General features: G+C 39.6%; 1 protein-coding gene across 2 annotated transcripts; it reads right to left on the bottom strand.

Moving 5' to 3' along the window:
• Positions 1–1456: 1456 nt before the first annotated feature.
• LOC148031592 (chaperone protein dnaJ-like protein) lies at positions 1457–18791 on the bottom strand. Of its 2 annotated transcripts, XM_087685167.1 has the most exons (8): positions 18773–18791; positions 18350–18475; positions 17794–17979; positions 17631–17697; positions 17191–17525; positions 3996–4137; positions 3631–3756; positions 1457–2089 (listed from the first exon to the last, which is right to left on the bottom strand). In XM_087685167.1, exons 2-8 carry the CDS (start codon positions 18432–18434, stop codon positions 1711–1713), a joined length of 1320 nt encoding a protein of 439 aa, XP_087541293.1. In that variant the 5' UTR covers positions 18435–18475; positions 18773–18791; the 3' UTR covers positions 1457–1710. The 2 variants fall into 2 exon arrangements, with proteins under 2 accessions (XP_087541293.1, XP_087541292.1); XM_087685166.1 differs by lacking the exon at positions 18773–18791 and having other exon boundaries at positions 18350–18558.
• Positions 18792–20115: the final 1324 nt, after the last annotated feature.

Genomic DNA, 20115 nt, shown 5'->3' on the forward strand with positions numbered 1-20115 from the left:
TATTTGCAAAGGTAGACATAGGCCAACCTTCAAGAAAGCCATTTTATTATGAATGAGATATTTTCAATTGATAATTTTGTAAAAGTACGAGATAATTTTATTTTTTCATTTATCATTAAAAGCCAATGATTGTAATTAAAGTCTGAGATATTTCATTTTTAAATGATTGTTCTTTCTATTTGAATCAATGATGGAAATCCATGGTTGGATACATTTTTTGGCTCATTGCTAGCACAATTTCCTACTTTTGAGCTTAATACTTCTTCGAAGATCAATTTTGTAGCTCAATATGTGACTAATAATTATTTTTGCATTTATGCTTACATTGATTTGTATAACACTACAATTGCATATTGCTAAAGAATATATAAAACATTTAAATTGGCTAACAAAAGAGAGTATAACATGCAAATCAATGTATATCTTAGGCAGACACTTTCTTAACTGCCAATTCTCCAGCTATATACTTTTACTTGCTATTGACACAAAAAAAGTTCATTGATATCAGTTCATTGATATCAGATTGAATCTTGGGATTTCAGAGGAATCAACAAAACCACGAAAAACTGTGCATATACGGGCTGCACAATTATCAGGCAAACATGGAGTCCGATTGGACAATATCCAAAAATCTAGCTTTGCATGTGATTTTTGCACATCCCAATCTATTTGTTGTTTGCAAGATGTATGCCTCACGATGGAGCTCATGTGGCTCAGTAATGTAACCTGGCCATATCCTCCTTAGAAAAATGTAAGATTGTCCAGGGCTGGCTAAAGTGCACACATACTTGTCTGGATTTACCAGGAGTGAAGCTTGAATCAGCTTCCATACACTTTCTAAAATACTAGTAAACAAAGACTAGCTTCTGACTAGTTATACTATCATATGACAAAATTTAATGTGCCACGAAATTTAGCACACAAGAAAAATAAAGACCCTGTAATATCTCACATACAAGTGTAACCAGTGAGTTTTGCATACTAGATCGCTTTAAATGGAGAGCCCTGCCATACTAACTTGCAAAGGCAACAGTGAACACAGTGTTACTAATTTCTCTGTGATGGTTCATCAAGAAAACTCAGTTCACTATAATGCATTTTCCTTCAAAACCAACATTAACATGCAAAATGATTGAAATTGCAACAACTTCTTTAATCCAATCGTAACACTCCTACAAACACCATAAATGAAGTACTAAATCCTCTTCATCTTCACATATAAAGTTAATAGCCACAAATAGATCCCAACTCCACAAAGCCATACAGCCTACCATAACTTACCGCTATAGCAACTTGAAAGGTAACCAGATTAGAAGCCATTAAAAATTTTGACATTTATTCACACTTCCAAAATTGAGAAACACGCTAGCTTTTTCAATTGAAAAATCAAACCCCTTATTGTGTACAGTGCCCAGTCCTCAGCCTATCTACAGACCTGAGTTACAAAACAGAAAAATAATGAAACAGCACTTGTTCAGCTCTTTTTTCTAAAATGTACAGAAATTCTCGACTTTTACATTCTGCTTGCCAATATCTGCCAAACTTAAAAATATTCATTCAAAAACTTCAGTAGTCCACAAGATGCAGTGTTTGGTATACTGAACAAAGAAGAACCTAAATAATCTGCAAGGCTGTACAAGCATGACATTTGACAGCTCCCCACCCAAGAGAACTTCCACAATACGTATTTTAGCACTGTCCTCCTGCGGTTTAACAAATGCTGCACAGTCCACAACACCATCCAAGAAATCCTCTCGCTGGATAATCTTTCAGATAGACCTCCCTGCTCAGTCCAATAATATAGAACATGAATGATCTGTCCCTCTTTCCCATGACCACCCTAGTGACAGGAACCAATGTGACCTGATGCCTTTCGCAAATTACCCTAGCAGCAGGAGGTATAGGTACACGTTCTGCAATTATGGACGCAGAAAACCTGCTCAAACCAGGAGACTTAGGAAAGTAGGCAGGCTCACACTGGTAGCTCTGACTTTGGTGGAGTTGGACTCCTTTTGCCCGATGGAAAACTTCATCAGGTACAGATGCAGCATTTTTTGTTGCACTAACACGTTTATGTAGTATTGTCCTCCTGCACGAATTAAATGCAGAGAGGAAACAGTAGTAAGTGACCAATTCAAAGCACCAACTAAGGCAGAGATGTTTATATCCTACATGATTAGCATATGAAAGGCTCACTGCCCTTGACCAGCATCGAATTCAAGTAAAACAGACCTCTCTGGTAAGCCTTTAAGAGGCAAATATTGGACCAACTGAATAGTACCTTACAGATTAAATACAGACAAAACTGAAAGACTACAACAAGCAATAGGTGCTCTCTTTGCCAGACAGCAAATTAAGTATGCAATCCAAGAATAGGCAAAACAGCTTGCAGGTTGCAAATGAAAAAAGAAAAACTTGCATGCACCAGACACCTTCCCTTTTACTGTAGCTCTCTCCTCAAACTACACCTGCTTGTTAGAACTACAGCGAATGCCTCTTGGATCCAGAACAAAAAATGGAGTGCTTTTATATATGAAATCACAACTTCTGCTGCCAAAAAAGCTACACTATATAGCTCAACAATAGATGGTCTGTCTCCAACTCCCCTAGGAACCTAAATCTGTACTACCCAAGAAAAGGTCAAAGATACAAGTCAATAAGTTTGACTTCAATCAAGTATAAGTTGTCAATAGAATGGCATGTGTACAAAAATGTGGTTCATCCTATTACAGGATAGTATACAATGCAGTCCAAGTCAAATTTGTTACAACATTTTATCAGCAACAGTTCTACACAAACCAGTTCTACCCCCTAGCAAAGCCCAATTTATCCTTATAAAACCATTATGCAAAACTGTATATCTTTTGAATTACATAAGAATCATAGGTTTTATCATACTCTTATGCTTAGCCGTGGAAACGTTTGAAAAAACTGAAGAATGTTTGGCCCCAACACACTTGACTTTTCCAGGGCCTTCAGAATGTCAAGGCTGCTTGAAAATGGCATTTTTAAGGCCTTTTAGCCCTCACAGAGGCTCTCTTTGCATCTTGATACTAAAAATGCAAGTTCTTAGCACAATTCCATTACTAGTAACCAGATATTTAGTGCTAAAACTACCGAATGGTGCATAATAAACCTAGGGCCACATATGTTTCAGCTTGAGGCTTGAAACGTACTTTCATACACGCGTCCATATGTGTTTGCTTCCTGTATAATACGAAGCATCATAGAAATAACTTGTATGCTAGATAAATAAGAAAATCTGTACATTTACTAGCTGGTTCCAATCAGCCAAGCAACTAATCCAATTACAGTAAAATTGGAGGTTGCTGTCTTGTTTGCTTATGTTAGCATCCAGTCCATCTGCTTACTATGGAGCTGCATTCACTCAAACTGCTGCTAGATACTTGAAGCAAACTGGCAGAAACATTTGTTTCAGTATAGTAAACAGCACATAGATTCACATGGACTCATGGGTCATTTTCAGATTGATTTGCTTGTGTAGTACTATTTCATAAGTTTGGACTTCAATTGATTAACTTAGCCATGACAAAATGTTCATTTCCTATAATTGTCAACTTCCAAAACTGACTTAACTTCAAGACTAGTTTCTCATGGCTCAACTCTCACCATCTGACAATGAGTATCTTTCGATGTAATAAAGCCCCTTCTCCACGACATCTTCCACATTTGATGAGACCTCGTGAACGACAGTTTGAACAGAGAAGTTTTCCTTCTCCTTTGCAAGGATTACAGCTGCAAACAGAGCACAAGCCTGTAACCAATTTGAACAATTCAACACCTAGCATTAAAACTAATAAGCACAATGCAACCTGTTGAAGATATGAAGCACAAAACAGGCATAGCTAAGTGGATCAGATTATAACAGAACCAAAAATTGCAATGTATGATGGCATTACGCATGGTTATAGTCTAAAGAATGCACTCTTTTAGTGTGTAGAATATCAAAGCAAGGGCATATATGTATGGCATACATTGTATCTGAACCATCAATATGTGCAATGAGTCCTCTGCCATGACATGCAGAGCAAACAGTTTTTTGGCCAGCTACATATTGGCCCGGCTCAGGGTTTGGATTGCAAGTAGGGCAAGGTAGTTCACCCCGGCCCGAGCAACCTACACGAGGAAAAAACATTAGCAGCTCTCAACAGATGAAAATCTTAGACTAAATTACATCAAAATTACCAATAAAAGGATCAGCCAATGTAATAGCAGCTCATTCTGCGCGCACTGCTATTTAGATGAAAGCAAGAACAGCATAAGGCATATTCTTCAGCCTTATTATCAGTGTGAATACAGCCTGCTGGTATGTGCCTGGTGGACTCTAAAACTAGAATCACCTTAAATGTTGATACCAAATGACATTTTGAATAACAAACAGTATCTTTCTGTTGCTCATATATTTCACATGTAATATAAGGATTTTTACATCTGCAAAGGAAGACCTCAATTTGCTATTCCTTTTGAAGGCATCTAATACGAGTTGTTTCTTGAGAAGAAATGCAGTGTGTATCTCATACCACAAAGAAGCTTAGTGAGGCCACATGATCATGGAAACATGTAAACATCTACTTCTAAGCTCCTCGAGCTCTTGAGGAGTTCAATTTTGGCTGGCATAAAACATAGCACAATCCTAGGCTGTTTTAATGCTTTCCCTTACAATTGTCCACATCTCCTGCATATCATGCAAAAAGTTGATGACAAACTGCATTTTCACCCCCTTGAGCTCAATGGTAATCGAAAGTTTCAGCTCATAACTATACCTCAGCATAAATGGGCTATATACATGGTAGCCAATGCTTAGCACTAAGATAATCAAACTCAATCCGGGAAAGGTAACATTCCCAATCAAAATGTCTATGGGAGACACATGCACGCAGCATTCCCTCCATAGTTTGATTTGTCCTTTCGATCTATCCATCAGTCTCAGGATGTTCTGAGGTAGAAGACCATTTGGTAGAAATAGCTAGTGACCATGGATTTCCACTAAATTACATCATGACCATTGTGACCAATGCTACAAGTGTCCATCCAGATGTCCAAGGATGTCGCAATGGGTGTGGTCAATATCTAATGGACATGGGAGAAGGTCTAGGATAGTTGCCCTAGCCCTTGGTATGATTCTCCTTGTCCACATGTTCTGCGTACTGGCAATAAGTAAAGTATTTATTCTTTTTGAAAATGTTCAGCCAAATTGGTCTAGTATTTTTAGTTCCTTCTGAAGAATGGGTGTCACCTTTTTAGAACTGGACTTCAATTCCCGAGAGTTCTTGCCACCTTCAAAGCTCCCCTTCCAAAGACATGAAGCGCGGAATGAGGAATACAGAACAAGAACACGAAACGTAACCTACATGAGGAACACAAAAAACAGCTTTACAAGTATGCAATACTACATAAGGACACTTTAAATCTTCACATCAGCTCCATGTTGAGATCTCAAGGGGATGGCACACTAACCTCTTGACCGAGGGATCTCTTTTTCACACTTCATGAGAGAAACGAACTAGTGCAACCTCAAACTCTATCTACTTGAGCTTCAACAATGTTAGCACATTAGTTGGTTTGTGTGTGAGTTTGTGTGTATCGGTGGGCTGGCCACATTTTCTAGTCATAGATTGGCTTGTGTTTTAGATGCCAAGTTTATTGGTATTTATTGCTAGCCAACCAACCTATTTATTTTAATATTATTTAGGTTGGCCAACTTTTTCATGGATAGAGCCAAACTATAGGCTAGGCTCTCTCCTCCTCTATCATTAACTTCAACATATTCTGACATCTACAAGTCCCATTGGAAGAGGGAGCCAGTGCTAATGCTGACTCAGCTCGAGACTCCTTGTTGTATCTGACTGTTGCATGTCTTGATATATAGATTCCATTTTCCGAGCATTCTGCTAAGTTTTCTTTGCAATATTTTTCTTTTCTTTGCAATCTTTCTCTTCTCTCTTGTGTTGTGCAGTTTACTACAGTATATTCTCATGCTTCCACCACTACACCCACTTCTACCATCATATCAGACATCCATTTAGGTCTCGTGCTGCTGTTTCTGCTGTTGCAGGTCTACTCTGTCCAGCCTGTTATTTGCCCCCAGAACTCTGCGTTTTGATCAACCTTCCCTGCATTTTGCTGTGGCGACCCATTTCCAGTCTGTACAGCTGCATTTAATGCCGCATTTATTTGTGTTTTACTAATCGGCCCCTCTTTTCAGGTTTATCTCCCTCTTATTGACTGGGTGACACCATTTTCAGGTTGTATCTGGCTGTGTTGTCTTTCTTCACCTTTTTTATCTATTTTTTAGCAGTCGTTTTCTGATCAGTTGTCTTCTTCACTACATGTGAATTCGTGATCAATACAATCTATGCTATGTTTTGGCTGTACTCTATTAGATAAACTTTTTGGTCTTGATTACCTAAACTGGCCGTTATGAAAGCTTGGTTTGTCCAAGGGCACCTATGGTATGTGGTTTCAAGAGCTATTGTGCATCCCCATTTTCTAGATCCTCTTCCAAATGATTGGAACCATGACGACCATGAGGAAGCAATTCTTACATGGGAGTTAAATGATGCCCATGTCTACTCTGCTCTTCTCAAGTGCATCTCTAAAGAGGTCCTTCCAACCGCTACCCCCTATAGGACAACTTCAAAAGTGTGGGAGAAGTTACAAATGATGTACAAAGCTCCATTCATCATGCAAGCTGTGACCCTCTATGGTTAGCTATCACAAGGACGTGAAATTTTATTGCTTTGCTTAGGAGTTGATTAAAAGTTAATCAAATGCGCAAATGTCACTTGCACATGTGAGGTGCAAGTCAATTATTTCACAAAGTGCGACCCAAGAGTCCAAGATATCAGTTGATGCCAAATGCAAAAGTTGCATTAAGATATGATTGACACATACTAGGTGGTACCCGGTCTCAAATTTGGACCTAGACCAATTTATTGGCCACTAATGTCAGTGGTGACGTTAGAGACTAGGCATTAATTAATTAATTTATGCCGGTCTAAAGGCTAATTAACTACTCATGAATACTTGGAAAACAAATTGGATTGGCCCTAGTGGATTTTTTGGGGGGGAGGGACACTAGAATAATTATTTTTTTAATTTCCAAATTTAATACTTTAAAATTTAATTTGATAAGCTGGATAATGTTGGAAAATGGGATTAGAAGACTGCCACATGGCAAAACTTACCCATGCAAGTGGAAAAAATATTTTTGGAGGCTGGTAGAAGTTTATTCCAGTCATTGTGAGAGAGAATGAGGCTATTAGAGAGCAAGGAGATGCTACTAATGTCATCTGCAGCCACTAGGGACCAATCCTACAACAAGTGACAACAATTTGCACCCCTTCAGGTGCAAGTGGCAACAACCTTTTTGATGGTCCTAAGCTTTAGGTGACAGCTTCCATGGCTCTTTGAGTAGGCTCGGAATAGTTTTTTAGCTTTTTTTGCGATAAAGCTCTGATTTCTCTCTCTACATTATTCTCTCTCATCCTACAATCATCTCTCAAGTTATCTCAACAAAATCCAACCATTTGAGTCATCAGAGGTGGAGATATTGAAAAATTTCTGCAATAAACCCTCATTTACAGCAAAAATTAGGGTTTGACAGCCACCTTGAGATATGTGCTCAAAATTGATGGCTTAGGCCTTGAATTCTGGTAGCTGAAATTAAAGAGTTCCAAGGAGATTCAAGAAGCCAGTCACTCTATATCAGGGGCTTAATTTATATTTCAAGAAGTAGAGTGAAAGCCAAAATCCCCAAGCAAACCAAGAAGCAAATTGATTTGAAGATTTGCTAGTCATTATGATAGCAAGATGCAATTAAAGAGCGAACGAGATTCAAAGAATCTTAGTTGTGCTCCATCCATTTACAATAAAAGGTAAAGAAATACCGCAAGGGGCACTAACTTTGGGACCAACAAGCTGTCCATTGTCCAAGACTTAAGTGGTAATGTGTGTATTTTAGTTTATGTGAATTTTATACTTGTTGTAATTAGTGTTGATTGATCAAGTTATTTACCACCATCTCCAAGGAGGAAGGCTGGTTTCAAGGTTTCATTGCTAGGATACCATCAAATCCCTTGACTTGGTGGGCCCGAGGCACCTGATTGAAGATTAGAAACTTTGCTCTAGTGTTGAAATTGTATTCAGTTGAGAGCATTACAACAAGAAAGTCTTTAAATAGTGAGATGGGATCAAATAAGAATGATGTGTCGCAATCTGAAATTTCACAAAGTATTGGGGGAAATGCAATGCCTAATCTTAGACAAGACACTCAGCATGGCAAAAAGCTAAGAATGAGGGAATTGGACAAGAGGTGGGTCCTTCTAGGTCTCTTGAAGCTGATGACTAACAAGAAGAGAAATTCGATGATCATTTTAAAGATCAGACGAGAACAACAGCTAAAATATTTGCGCAATTGGCAAAAGATCCTTGGTTTATGCACTTTTTGAACTCCTTGAGGAGGACAACAAAGTCAAGAAGAGAAGATCGCCTTCAAGAGCTTCGGGACAGCAAGATGCACTGAAAAAAGAGCCAATATAGCATCATGATATTCCAAATGTGGATAGTAAGCATAAGCAAAATGATACAAGTGGGTAATTAATGTATATGCAAGGCCAACTTGGAAGTGTCAATCCAATGCTTTTTGGACAGCAGGGCATGCATGCAATTATGGGGAAACCGGAGTACTTTGGTGCTGTCACTAATTTCCATGCTATGGTTGGTCAACGACCACATACAAGGATGTATGCCACAACTCCTTATGGCATGCAGCAACCAATGCGTGGTGTGCAAGGCCTTATGTATCCAAGTATGGTTGGTAATACGCATAACCCCATGTATGGCAATGTTGGTACAATGCTAGGGCACAAAGTGGCAAGTTTGGCAATGCATATGCAACCTAATGTGTTTGTTACTCATGGTATTAATGCTGGTTATGTAAATGCTCCATATAGTGCTGGTCATGAGGGAAATGTAACTATTAACACATGTAAAGTATGAGAAAATGGTATCTTGGTATGATTAGTGGTAGGCACAATCACATTGCAATGATCCAAAGTATACAAACAAGAATGTTTTCTAATGCATCTAGTGCTCCTAGCATGTTAGGTATACATGAGGAGCTACTCAACTACATGCGAGGTTTCATGCTAGTTGACATAAAATTGCAATCGTGGAAAAGTACAAAAGATCTCCATGCTTCAGAGAGAGAAAGGCCTAGAGAACCTAGTGGAGATTTTGAGGCAAGTAAAGATAGAGGTAAAGTTTCCATGTGCTTGATGAAGCTTCGGCATTGTTTCACCTATGAAAGAATGCAATTGGATGGAGGAGGGTAACCTAGCAAATCATCCTCAATGTTGCACTTTACCTTGATGTGTTTTAGTTAGACCTGACTTTGGATTAGGCTCATTCAAGTTCAATAGAGCATAGAAGATCCAAAGTATTACCTAATGCTCAATGAGGAGGTTACATCACCACTTTCCTAGTGATGGACAACTCAGTTATGTAGTGGATCTCCAATGTACTTGGTTTGCATCCAAGGTACTGTATGCTAACACTACTTCTGCCATTATGCGTCAATATATATATCGTATGGTTTGCGCCTATGCTCTAAAACTATACATTTGCAAGATTGCTAGCATATATGGAATACATGGAACATACATTTGGATGTGATGTACGTTTGCAAGGCATTTATGGGATGCATAGATGGCACACAATGTACATTTGCAAGTGATGCAAGAGAAGTACAACTGCATAAGTTACATGCGGTTTCCAATTGATGTATCCTATCATGTGGTACATCATTGCTATGAGGTGTTGTTTATGTATAGTTCATACATTACTTTGTCTTAATGGTCAAAGTAGTGTTGGATTTCAATATGTAGATGCATCCTTTATGGTTCTAACAGTGGTTATGATTCATGTGTATGGATTTTAGGAAGTTTAAGTGATTGGAATTTCACATGCAAATGGCATGAGCCTGGTTAAGCAATAGGTGCACATGTTTGACTACAATGCTAGCATATATTTCCAATAGTAGCAATAGATGCTTTGACACATTATAGTGCAATTGAGGACAATTGCAACTATTTCAAGGGGGTGGCCTATCACAGGGACGTGCAATTTCATTTCTTTGCTTACAATTTAATTAAAAGTTATCAAATGAGCAAAAGTGACATCCAAGCGATGTGCAAGTCAATTATTTCACAATGTGGGACCTAGAATCTCGAGATATCAATTGGTACCAAAGGCAAAAGTTGCATTAAGTTATGCCTAGTACCCAGTGTTAAATTAGGACATAGACCAATTTATTGGCCACTAATGTCAGCAATGACATTAGAGACTAGGTATTAATTAACAAATTTATGCCAATCTAAGGGCTAATAACTGCTCAAGCATACCTGAAAGACAAATTGGACTAGCCAATTTAATTATTGACTAGTGGTTTTTTTTCACTAGAATAATTATTAAAACAATGTTCTAAAAATAATTTAATAAGTTGGATAATGTTGAAAATTTGGATTAGAAGGTTGCCACTTGGCAAAACTTGCCCATACAAGTGGGAAAAACGTTTTTGGGGGTTGTTAGACCTCTATTCCAACCATTGTAAGGGAGAAGGACACTGTTAGAGAGCAAGAAGATGTTGCTAATGTGATTTACAACCACCAACGACCAGTCCTACAATAAGTGACAACACCTTGGAGCTCTCTAGGTGTAGGTGACATTAGCCCAAGGTCCTGGTACGTGTGACAATATACCGAAGGAGACAACAGCCTTTCTAATGGTCCTAAGCTGTAGATGATAACTTCCATGGATGTTTGAGGAGGGCAACATCAGTTTTTCAACCTTTCTCGTGATGAAACTCTGAAATTTCTCTCTCTATAGTATTCTCTCTCATCCTATAGTCATCTCTCAAGTTATCTTAGTAAAATCCAACCATTTGAGTCATCAAAGATAAAGATATTGGAAAATCTCCACAATAAACCCTAATTTACAACATATATTAGGGTTCGACAACCACCCCGAGATGAGTGCTTAAAATTAAAGGCCTAAGATTTGAATTCTACTAGCTAAAATTAAAGAATTTTAGAAAGGTTCAAGAGATCAACCAACCCATATCAAATTTGGGCTTAATTTGTTTTTCAAAGAGCAAAGTGATAACAAATCCCCAAGCAAACCAAAGAGCAAATTGGTTTGAAAGCTTGCTAGTCATTTATAATAGCAAGAGGCAATTGGAGAGTGAAGGAGATTCTGACATTCTTAGTTGTACTCTATCCATTTCCAATAAAAACTAAAGAAATACCACAAGGGATACCAATTTTAGGGCCAATAGGTTGTCCATGTCCAAGATTTAAGTGATAAAGTGTATATTGCAATTTATATGAATTTTATACTTGTTGTAGTTATTGTTGATTAATCAAGGAGGCTAATTTCATTAGCTCCATTACAACTTAATTACAGCAGCAAACAATTAGTGCAAATCTGAAAATACAAATTTACCTACTGATCTAGGACAATGCACACCTGATTGGCCCCAAAATTGGCGCCCCTTTCGGTATTTCTTTAGCTTTATTGAAAAGAAGTTGATTTACAATGGGATTCTCCCAATCCCTTTCAGCATTTCAACTCCCCTTGCTATTTAAAATTTCTAACAAGTCTTTAATCTGATTTGCCCCTTGATTCGGGTAATCAATTGGCCTTCACCTGCTTTGATGGAGATGGAAAATGCCCCAAATTCAAATATTTGGAGGTCCCTCCACTTGAATAGGCTTTAAAAAACAGCTTCAGCCTTGTTGAATCCAAGTCTTGGAGCTTTGGCACACTTCTCGAGGCTGCTGCTAAGCCCTAATTTCTGCTACAGATTAGGGTTTTAGAGAAATCTGAAATTTCTCAGCCTCCAAGGGTCCAAATGTTGAGATCTTCGGAACAAGGCTAAGAAATGGCTCGGAGATGAGAAGGAAAGCTGCAGAGAGAGAAAATTCAGAGTTTTGTCGTGAAGAATGATTGATAATCAATCAAATGCAACTACTGTCTTGCCACAACAGCTTGTAGATGCAAAGAACTAAAGAAAATCAATCATTTCCTGCTGCAGCCCTGTCTCAACAGCTTGTAGATGCTATCTTTTGCTATTGATTGGTCTTCTCCTGCCCTTGGCAGCCTCAAAAGATCCTCCAATGGCTGCAAATCAGACCAGTGGCCTCCCCTCCCTCTCTCTTGCAGGCTGAATTTATAAAAATGCTTCTCTAGCCTCTAAACTTTAAAGACGTTTTTCAGTCTTGCATGGCCATTTTAGACAAGTGGCAGTCTTTCCAAATGGTTTTTCCAACATTTTTCATGATTAAATATTAATCTTTAATCTTTAAATATTGAAAATTAATCTAGTAATTATTTGGGTGCCCTGAAAAATAATCTGACTGACCAATAATTAAATTGGCTAGACAACTTCCATTTCCGAGTATCTCTGCGCTATCTTTGACCATCAAATTGGCGTTAGGTATCATTAAACGCCACTTCTCTAGTGTCACCAACTAACACTTATGGCCAAATGGATGACCTAGGCCAACAATTGGCACCAAATACCACCAAGTACCTGTGCGCATAGCTTATAGCAACTTTTACCTTTGACATCCCGTGATTTCTTTGGGTGTCCCAGGCTTGTAAATTTACTTTAACCCCAGTTGCACCTCACATGTGCAACATTTACCTAATCATATGATTAAAAATTAATCCACATGTTAAGTGAGGTTTCAAAAATACATGTCCTCATGACACGGGATTATGTTCCATAAGCTCCCTCTGAGATTGATGGATTAACCAATGCTCTACAGGCCCAGACATCATCGACACCAGTGAACTTTACTCATATTACCTCTATGTTGCTTGAGCATGAGGCATCTCTGAGGTTACAACAAAGGCTTCCATCTCAGTCCAATGGCCATACAAAGGCCTTTATAGCTTCAGAATGAAAACAACAAGAACAAGACAAAGGTCTAGTGTTATCATTGTGAAAAGAAGGGACATTTATGCAAGGATTGCTAGGGGCTACTGGCCTCACAAAAGAACGAGAAGCAACAGAAATAGTATATGAACTCATCCGATGCGTCGTCCTCCTCCCCTGACTCCATCTCTGACTCGAATCCTCCAACCGAGGCAAAGGCCAAGGCACGAAAGGGGTCATCTTCTACCAAGAAGGGAAACCGGGCATGGCTGCCCCTCCTTTTCCTACGTCTAGTGCCAATAATGCAATCATCCCTCACAACTCTCCAATGCCAGAGAGAGTGTGAGAGGGTATTGAAGTGTGGTAGTTAAGCCTCATCTATACTTCTATACATGTGCAAAGGACCTGGAGAGGGGCTTCCCTTACACATTGATTGCAATCTAGAAGGTTTTGAAATCTTGGAGCTGAAATTGACATCTTGGTTTAGAGTGGGTTGTTTCTTGATAGAGAGCAGGATTGGTTCCTAGTCGAGCTCACATGAGGATACATTTTTGGCGGTCTGCCCGAAGGCAAAGAGTCCATAGTCACATATGCTCACTGACCTTGTTGACAAGATGGTCACATATGCTACTGGAGATGTATTGTTGATAGACATAGAGAGCTACTATGATTCTTTTCTATTTTCAAAAGCTGGTATAATCAACATGAATGGAAGAAAGGTGCTCTGGATTAGGAATGAATACCAAGGAGGCCCTTGATTGATGTGATTGGAACTATACAATCTAAAATGAACCAAATGTTATCACTACAACCACCATGACAGCTAGATGACCTTTCATGCCTAAATAGCCTATATTTTCTATACTTTATTAGCACTTGATAGATTATCCAACTCTAAGCAATATAAGTTAGTAGTAGGGTTTCGTTTTGTTAGTTGCTCTCTATTTGGTTATTCAATTTATTAATGGTGTCTTTTCAACCGTGCATTATAGATCCAATGTTGATCTAGCTTTCAACAATGTAGAACATATCATGAGAGATGTGAAGGATGACTAGTTGCTTTGTTATACATGTGTAAATGGGGTTAGCATGTCTTTCATTGTAGTTCATATTTATATTTTTAGTAGTTTGTATTATGGAAATTATAACAATCTTAGGACAACGTTATGTTTTTTTTTAGGCACCTTGGTGGTGGCTTGCACCACCACTACTTGGGTATCCATGGTCCATTTCAATGATCATTGTTAAATGTACTATGATGAGTCATTATCATTGTATATTGTATTGTACCAAATCACCATGTTTGAGAGAGGGTGTTAGCAAATTAGTCAATTCATGTATGAATATATGTGTATACCAATGGACTGCACACATTATTATCCAATTGTGGATTGATTTGTATTTTAGGCACAAGGTTTATTGGCATTTATTGCTAGCCGACCAACCTAATTATTTTATTATTATTTAGGCTGGCTGACTTTTTCATGGATAGAGCCTATTTGTAGGCTAGACTCCCTCCTACTCTCTCATTCACTTCCGCATACTCTTGACATCTACACATCCTATAGGAGAGAAGGAGTTTATGCCAATGCCCACTCAACCACCAATTCATTATTATATCTAGCTATTTCATGTGTTGGTATATGGATTCCATTTCCCAAGCATTCTTCTGAGTTCTCTTTGCAATGTTTCTTCTTTTCTTTGCAATCTCTCTCCTCTTTTGTGTTGTGCAATCTACCACATATTCTCACACTTCCATCGATGCACCCACTTTTGACAACCTAGAGACTTCTAACTACAACAACTAAACCAATATGAAGATCCCATAGAGGGTCCCCAACAAGCTATATTTAAATATGGTCAATTGCAATTCCTCTAGATCTAATCAAAATTTGGGACATGTCCCAAAGGTGTGATCCTAGGCAAAGTCACCAAAGTTAGCAAGGTTTATTGCCCACATCCCAAGAGGCAAGACAATGACCACTACCATGGATGGGTTCAGCTCCAAAACATGAATGAACAAGACATATTCGTCGTGCTTCAGTGACACATGAAAGCCATTCTTAGATGGCAAGCAGCTTTCTACTCTTCCCATGAGTCTTGTTTTCCCCTAACACATATATGTACATGTATCATATTATTAGCTATGATGATTGTATATCCAAAATGTCTAGTATACTTTTCTCAACTCATCCCTGTAACCTCAACTTAGGAATCTTTTTTTTTTAATTTGCCTACGTAAAGCATATATCAGAATCATGACATTGTATCTGAACTTGAATTACTACTTTGGCACGTCTATAGCCTATTGATAAGGGCAATGTCAAAAGTTCCGTTATCATCACAAGAGAAACAAGAACTAGACTTCAAGGGTGTAGACACCAGCTTACAACCAATGAGTTGTCCAATATATTTGGACTACAGTATAGCGCTCCCTCCTACAATAGTGGAAAATTGAATGCCCAAATAATAGTGAAGTACATCCAATATATCATAGTTAATGCTTCCTGCAAATCATGCTCAAAGGCTGCAATTTGACCAACACTAGTTCCAATAACAAATGCAGTAAATCAGAATTTGAATCCTTATGCTAAATATAAAGTAGCCTTTGTAGGGCTACTATGAAGACCCAAATGCAGCAAATTAGAATGAATGCCACATACCAAGCTCCAAGAGCCTGCATTAAGACATAATAGGGTCTTCTTCAATCAGGAAACCTTGCATTCAAAGCCCTTGACTTCAAAGCTTTAAGGTTGGTGTTGAGCCGCTAAAATTAGCTCTAAAACTAGTTTTTTCATCACCTTCAAGCAACCTGCTGACATCATCACATAATTGCAAATGACCTGCTATCATCACCATCTACATCAATTGATCTATGTATTGTGACAACCTCGCCTGCATTTTTCAGCCACCTATCACTCTAACATCAGTGGACTTCAGAGGACTGCCTACTGCTCTCTTTGTTGCCATCAACTTCATTGTTCCAACCAAGCCTGATGGACTGCCGCTACTGTATTTCGAGATTTGCCCCAGGCCCCAAGTATAACACACTCTTAACACCATTCACAAAACCATCTCTGCCTTGAATCGTGAGACAAAAAGATTTGAGGCCACCTCATTGTATCATTCAAATCATCATTCACTCATTCTCATTCAGCATTCTACAAATTGTATTCTACGTAGTCATACATTTTGTGTTTCGTTGTGTTTCCCATACTGTTTCTTTACAGTTGGATGATATAGACTTCTTCAATGAAAGTGGCCATGGAGAAAGGAAATCTTAAACTCAAGTTAAACAACCTACCAATGAAAGTGGGCAGCAAGAGCAACAATGTATTGGATAATAGTAATGCAAGAGATGAGAGCAAAGGTCTCCTCAAAATCAATGCTGTGTTGTTGAGCATAGCCCTTAACAATGAGATAAGCTTCATACCTGGCCATGGAACCATCAGATTTTCATTTAATTTTATAAACCCACTTTGTACATATAGCATGCTTGCCAAATGGTAGGTCAGATAGCTGTCAAGTGTGAGTCTATTGGATGGAATCGAATTCAGCTTCCATAGCATCCACTTGTAAATCATTTGCTAATGCATCCTTGTGACAAAGGGTTCATCACTGCATGCCATAGCCACCGGTGCAAATGCCAATAAATGACCCTATCCTTAACAAGCTTTTCCTCATGTGTAGGCAGCCAATGGAAGGAGCTGCTTGGTGTCTTTTACGGTCTCTAACAGCCATTCTAGAAACCCATATTGGCTGCTGAATTTCAGCACGCCATGCTCCAAAGCACCATGTCAAATAGGCCAATCATCTCTAGGGGTCAAGGGTGGAATTCGCTGCTGTAAACCAGCTAATTAGGTGGCTGAGAATGACCTGCAATAACTGGAGATGAAGCCTCAGAAGGCTCATCCGTCTTGTTTCACAAGAAGAATAGTCAGGTCTATCTTTGTTTCCTTCATGTGTGAACAGAAAAAGGATTTCCCTACGCTGATATGTATGCCTAGTTGTATTGTTGTTATGTGTACATGTGCAGGTAACCCAAATTTCTTGAAACCATTACACAATAAATCTATCTTCTTTGGTTAATGTGACTGAAATTTCCAGTCATACATCACACATCTTGAAATATGTGGAGTGTGGTGCATTGATGATGGAAATGGGAACTTTTTCTTCCAGCAGACCATAATCGTGCAAATTTCTCCAGCAGAATAACAATGTGACTGTACCTTGGCATTTATCTACATGTTCCGAGTGTGGTAACTTAGTCCGGGCTTCTTTTCGAGACACAAACAGCAGAGGAAATTCTGCTTTCATATCAACTTCCCAAGCACCCAGCATTCGGCCATTGCCTTTGCTATCAATATCCCCTCCAGTGTAGGGTTCAGATTCATCAATAACATCCCTCTCTTCGATGAATGTCTCTAGCGTTCCAACATATGAATTGCAATCCTCTATTTTCTGAATCCTCCATTTCCTGGCTGGCTGCACTCCCCAACAGCAGTGTTGGCCAACATGGTCAGCTAGCAACTCTCTTATCTCTTCTTCCTCCAACACCTGGACACTGGAATGAAGAGAAAACCCTGAAAATACATCTGCAAATGCCCTTGCATCATCCAACTAAGCAAGTACCACACTGGCATTCTAACTTTACTGCTACATACATTACCTTCTCAGACTCTCATCTTGAAGTTGTGGTCCATAGCCAAGAGGCTCAACTTGAGGCTCGAGTTTCGCTGTCAGAGAAAAAAATCTCGCAACTGAGAGTTCTTGTATGGCTGAATGTCACTACTTATTCCCCCCAAGTTCAACAAAGGCATGGTTAAAGGTACCTTCTGCCGGGTCCTCAGGCGTGACCAGAGCACCGTATATCCACACAGGGTACGGATCAGTGGATGCAGCAGCTCTGATTTCGTTCCCAGTTACTGAAGTGTATGCTTCAACAGCACCTGGTTTACGGAGAGAATTGCTTGCATACTCATACTGAGCCCATTGGGAGAGCTGCCCTTCCTTCTCCTCTGCAATTAGAAAGATAAAGCATGCATCTTTAAAAAGCGATAAATGCATAGAGCGTAAAATGATTGGAAATGATCTAAGACATTTTGTCCCGTAGACCTGTTCAGTGAACAAATCTTAGATGACCAGAGATGATCTAAGAAACGACATAACTGCACGCAAAAAACAAAATTCTTACACGGAACACATGTGACCAGAGATGATCTAAGAAACCACACACCTGCATACAAATGATGCAAATTCTTACATGGAACACATAAGGGAGAAAACAATTGTTGCAGAGAGCACAAAAAGCTTCATAGGGATAGAACACAAACGATTTCTTCAGAGGAGTGGAGATCCAGTTGGAAGGAACGGCGGCTGTGGTCGTACCTGGAGCGGGCTCTGCCTGCAAATCTGCGTAGACAGGGGCCGAAGGAGCGACGGTGAGAAGAGGCTGCCGGGGGTTGTCCGCCATAGCTGGTGCAGCCAATGAGCTAAGTGACCTCTTCTCTCCTTCTGAGAAAGGGGGGAGAGAAGAGACTTGTGAGAGGAGAGATCTCTATACTCTCTCTAATTAGTTAGTTAATTAATATATGAATGTGAATATGAATATATATCAAAATGTGTATATTGTGTGTGTGTGTTACGTGTATATATAGAGAGAGAGAGAGAGAGAGCGCGCATTTAATCAGTGAAGCACAGAAGAGAGAGAAATTTGATCAATTAAGAGAGGGAGAAATTAAGAGAGACTTTTGAATTCTTTAAATTAAAAAACGTTGAGAGAGAGAGAGAGAGAGGGAGAGGGAGACGTACAAGTGGCTTTATAGGACGCCTTCACACCCCGCGCCCTCGTTCCTTTCTCGTGTTCTTTTCTCCCTCTGTTCCGTTCCCATGGTCCACTCCAAATCAATGTCGCACATTCACGAAAAACCATGGTTCCATTTAAAATTCAATTGCAAAATCGCCCACAACGATAAGAAGAAATTTGTTAACCTAGGAATTTTACAAAACCTTAAGTTGTAAGCATGGAAAATGCATGTATTTTAAATCCCTCGAGCAACAAATTTGATGGCCAAAAATGGTTATGTGAACTTTGGTGTCATCCATTGCTCATGGAACTGAGGGTTCATCTAAACCTTAGTCCCACAATTCGCACAAAACGGTAAGGTCGTCGAAAAGGATATATTTTTATTGAAGAAAATATGAGGATGATTTTAACTATGCTTATATGAGGTTTTTAAATTCAAGAAATATGAGGCTTCTCTCTCTCTCTCTCTCTCTCTCTCTCTCTCTCTCTCTCTCTCTCTCTCATTGTAGCTAATGCCCATCTCTCCCGTCAGCAGCTAATGCCAACGCGGACCTCTCTCCCCGTCGCTATGATGCTGCAGCAATGAATGGCAGCGTTGACGCTGAGCACGGCGTCTCTCCCATCAACCTGCTAAGCATGGCGTCTCTCCCATTAGCGGCGAATGCCAGTGCTGACATCTCTCTCTCTCTCTCTTCCCCCATCAGTAGCACGTTGCCTTGCTGAGCACGGCGTCCCACATGCTTGCTTGAAGGTGTTTCGGAGCTAGCCGGACCCTGCTGGTTGTCAGTCAGAAATTTAAGGGCACATGTGGTTTGTAGACAGCCAGATGGGAAGAAAGACGGCATGGCGTCGAGCCATTGGCTATCAGACGTTCCGAGAGCCTTGCCTGTTTGTACATGGAAATGGTGTTCGTCAGGCAGCCAAAAGGTGTCTCGTTAGGGATCCGGCAGGAATCTTGGTGAGCCCCACTGCCACGTCTACCAAAATCTCATCGAGAGTCTAGCAAGGGCTACTCATGTGCCAAGGGTGTTTGCAAGCTTATGCTCTCTCTCTCTCTCTCTCTCTCTCTCTCTCTCTAATCGACCTCAAAGCTCCAGCCATCTTGCATGCTTAAAGAGAGAGAGAGAGAGAGAGAGAGAGACTCTAATTGACCTCAAAGCTCCAGCCATCTTGCATGCTTAAAGAGAGAGAGAGAGAGGGAGAGGGAGTGGAGAGAGAGATAGAGAGGGAGTGTGTGTGTGTGTGTTCTCTCTCTCTCTCTCTCTCTCTCTCTCTCTCTCTCTCTCTCTCTCTCTCTCACATTGACCTCAAAGCTCCATCCATCTTGCATGCTTAAACAAAGAGAGAG

The sequence above is a fragment of the Lygodium microphyllum genome, chromosome 9 (assembly GCF_053477565.2).
Source record: "Lygodium microphyllum isolate KBCC chromosome 9, Lygodium_microphyllum_v1.1.10, whole genome shotgun sequence".
Lineage (NCBI taxonomy): Eukaryota > Viridiplantae > Streptophyta > Polypodiopsida > Schizaeales > Lygodiaceae > Lygodium > Lygodium microphyllum.

What these genes read in the sequence shown, in the direction of transcription:
- LOC148031592 (XM_087685167.1), bottom strand. Translation starts at nt 18,434, where the DNA reads ATGGCGGACAACCCCCGGCAGCCTCTTCTCACCGTCGCTCCTTCGGCC. An exon ending in CAAGATGAGAGTCTGAGAAG is followed by an intron (nt 17,526 to 17,630) that starts GTAATGTATGTA and finishes TCTTCATTCCAG; the next exon opens with TGTCCAGGTGTTGGAGGAAG. An exon ending in ATTGATGGTTCAGATACAAT is followed by an intron (nt 3,757 to 3,995) that starts GTATGCCATACA and finishes CTCTGTTTGCAG; the next exon opens with CTGTAATCCTTGCAAAGGAG.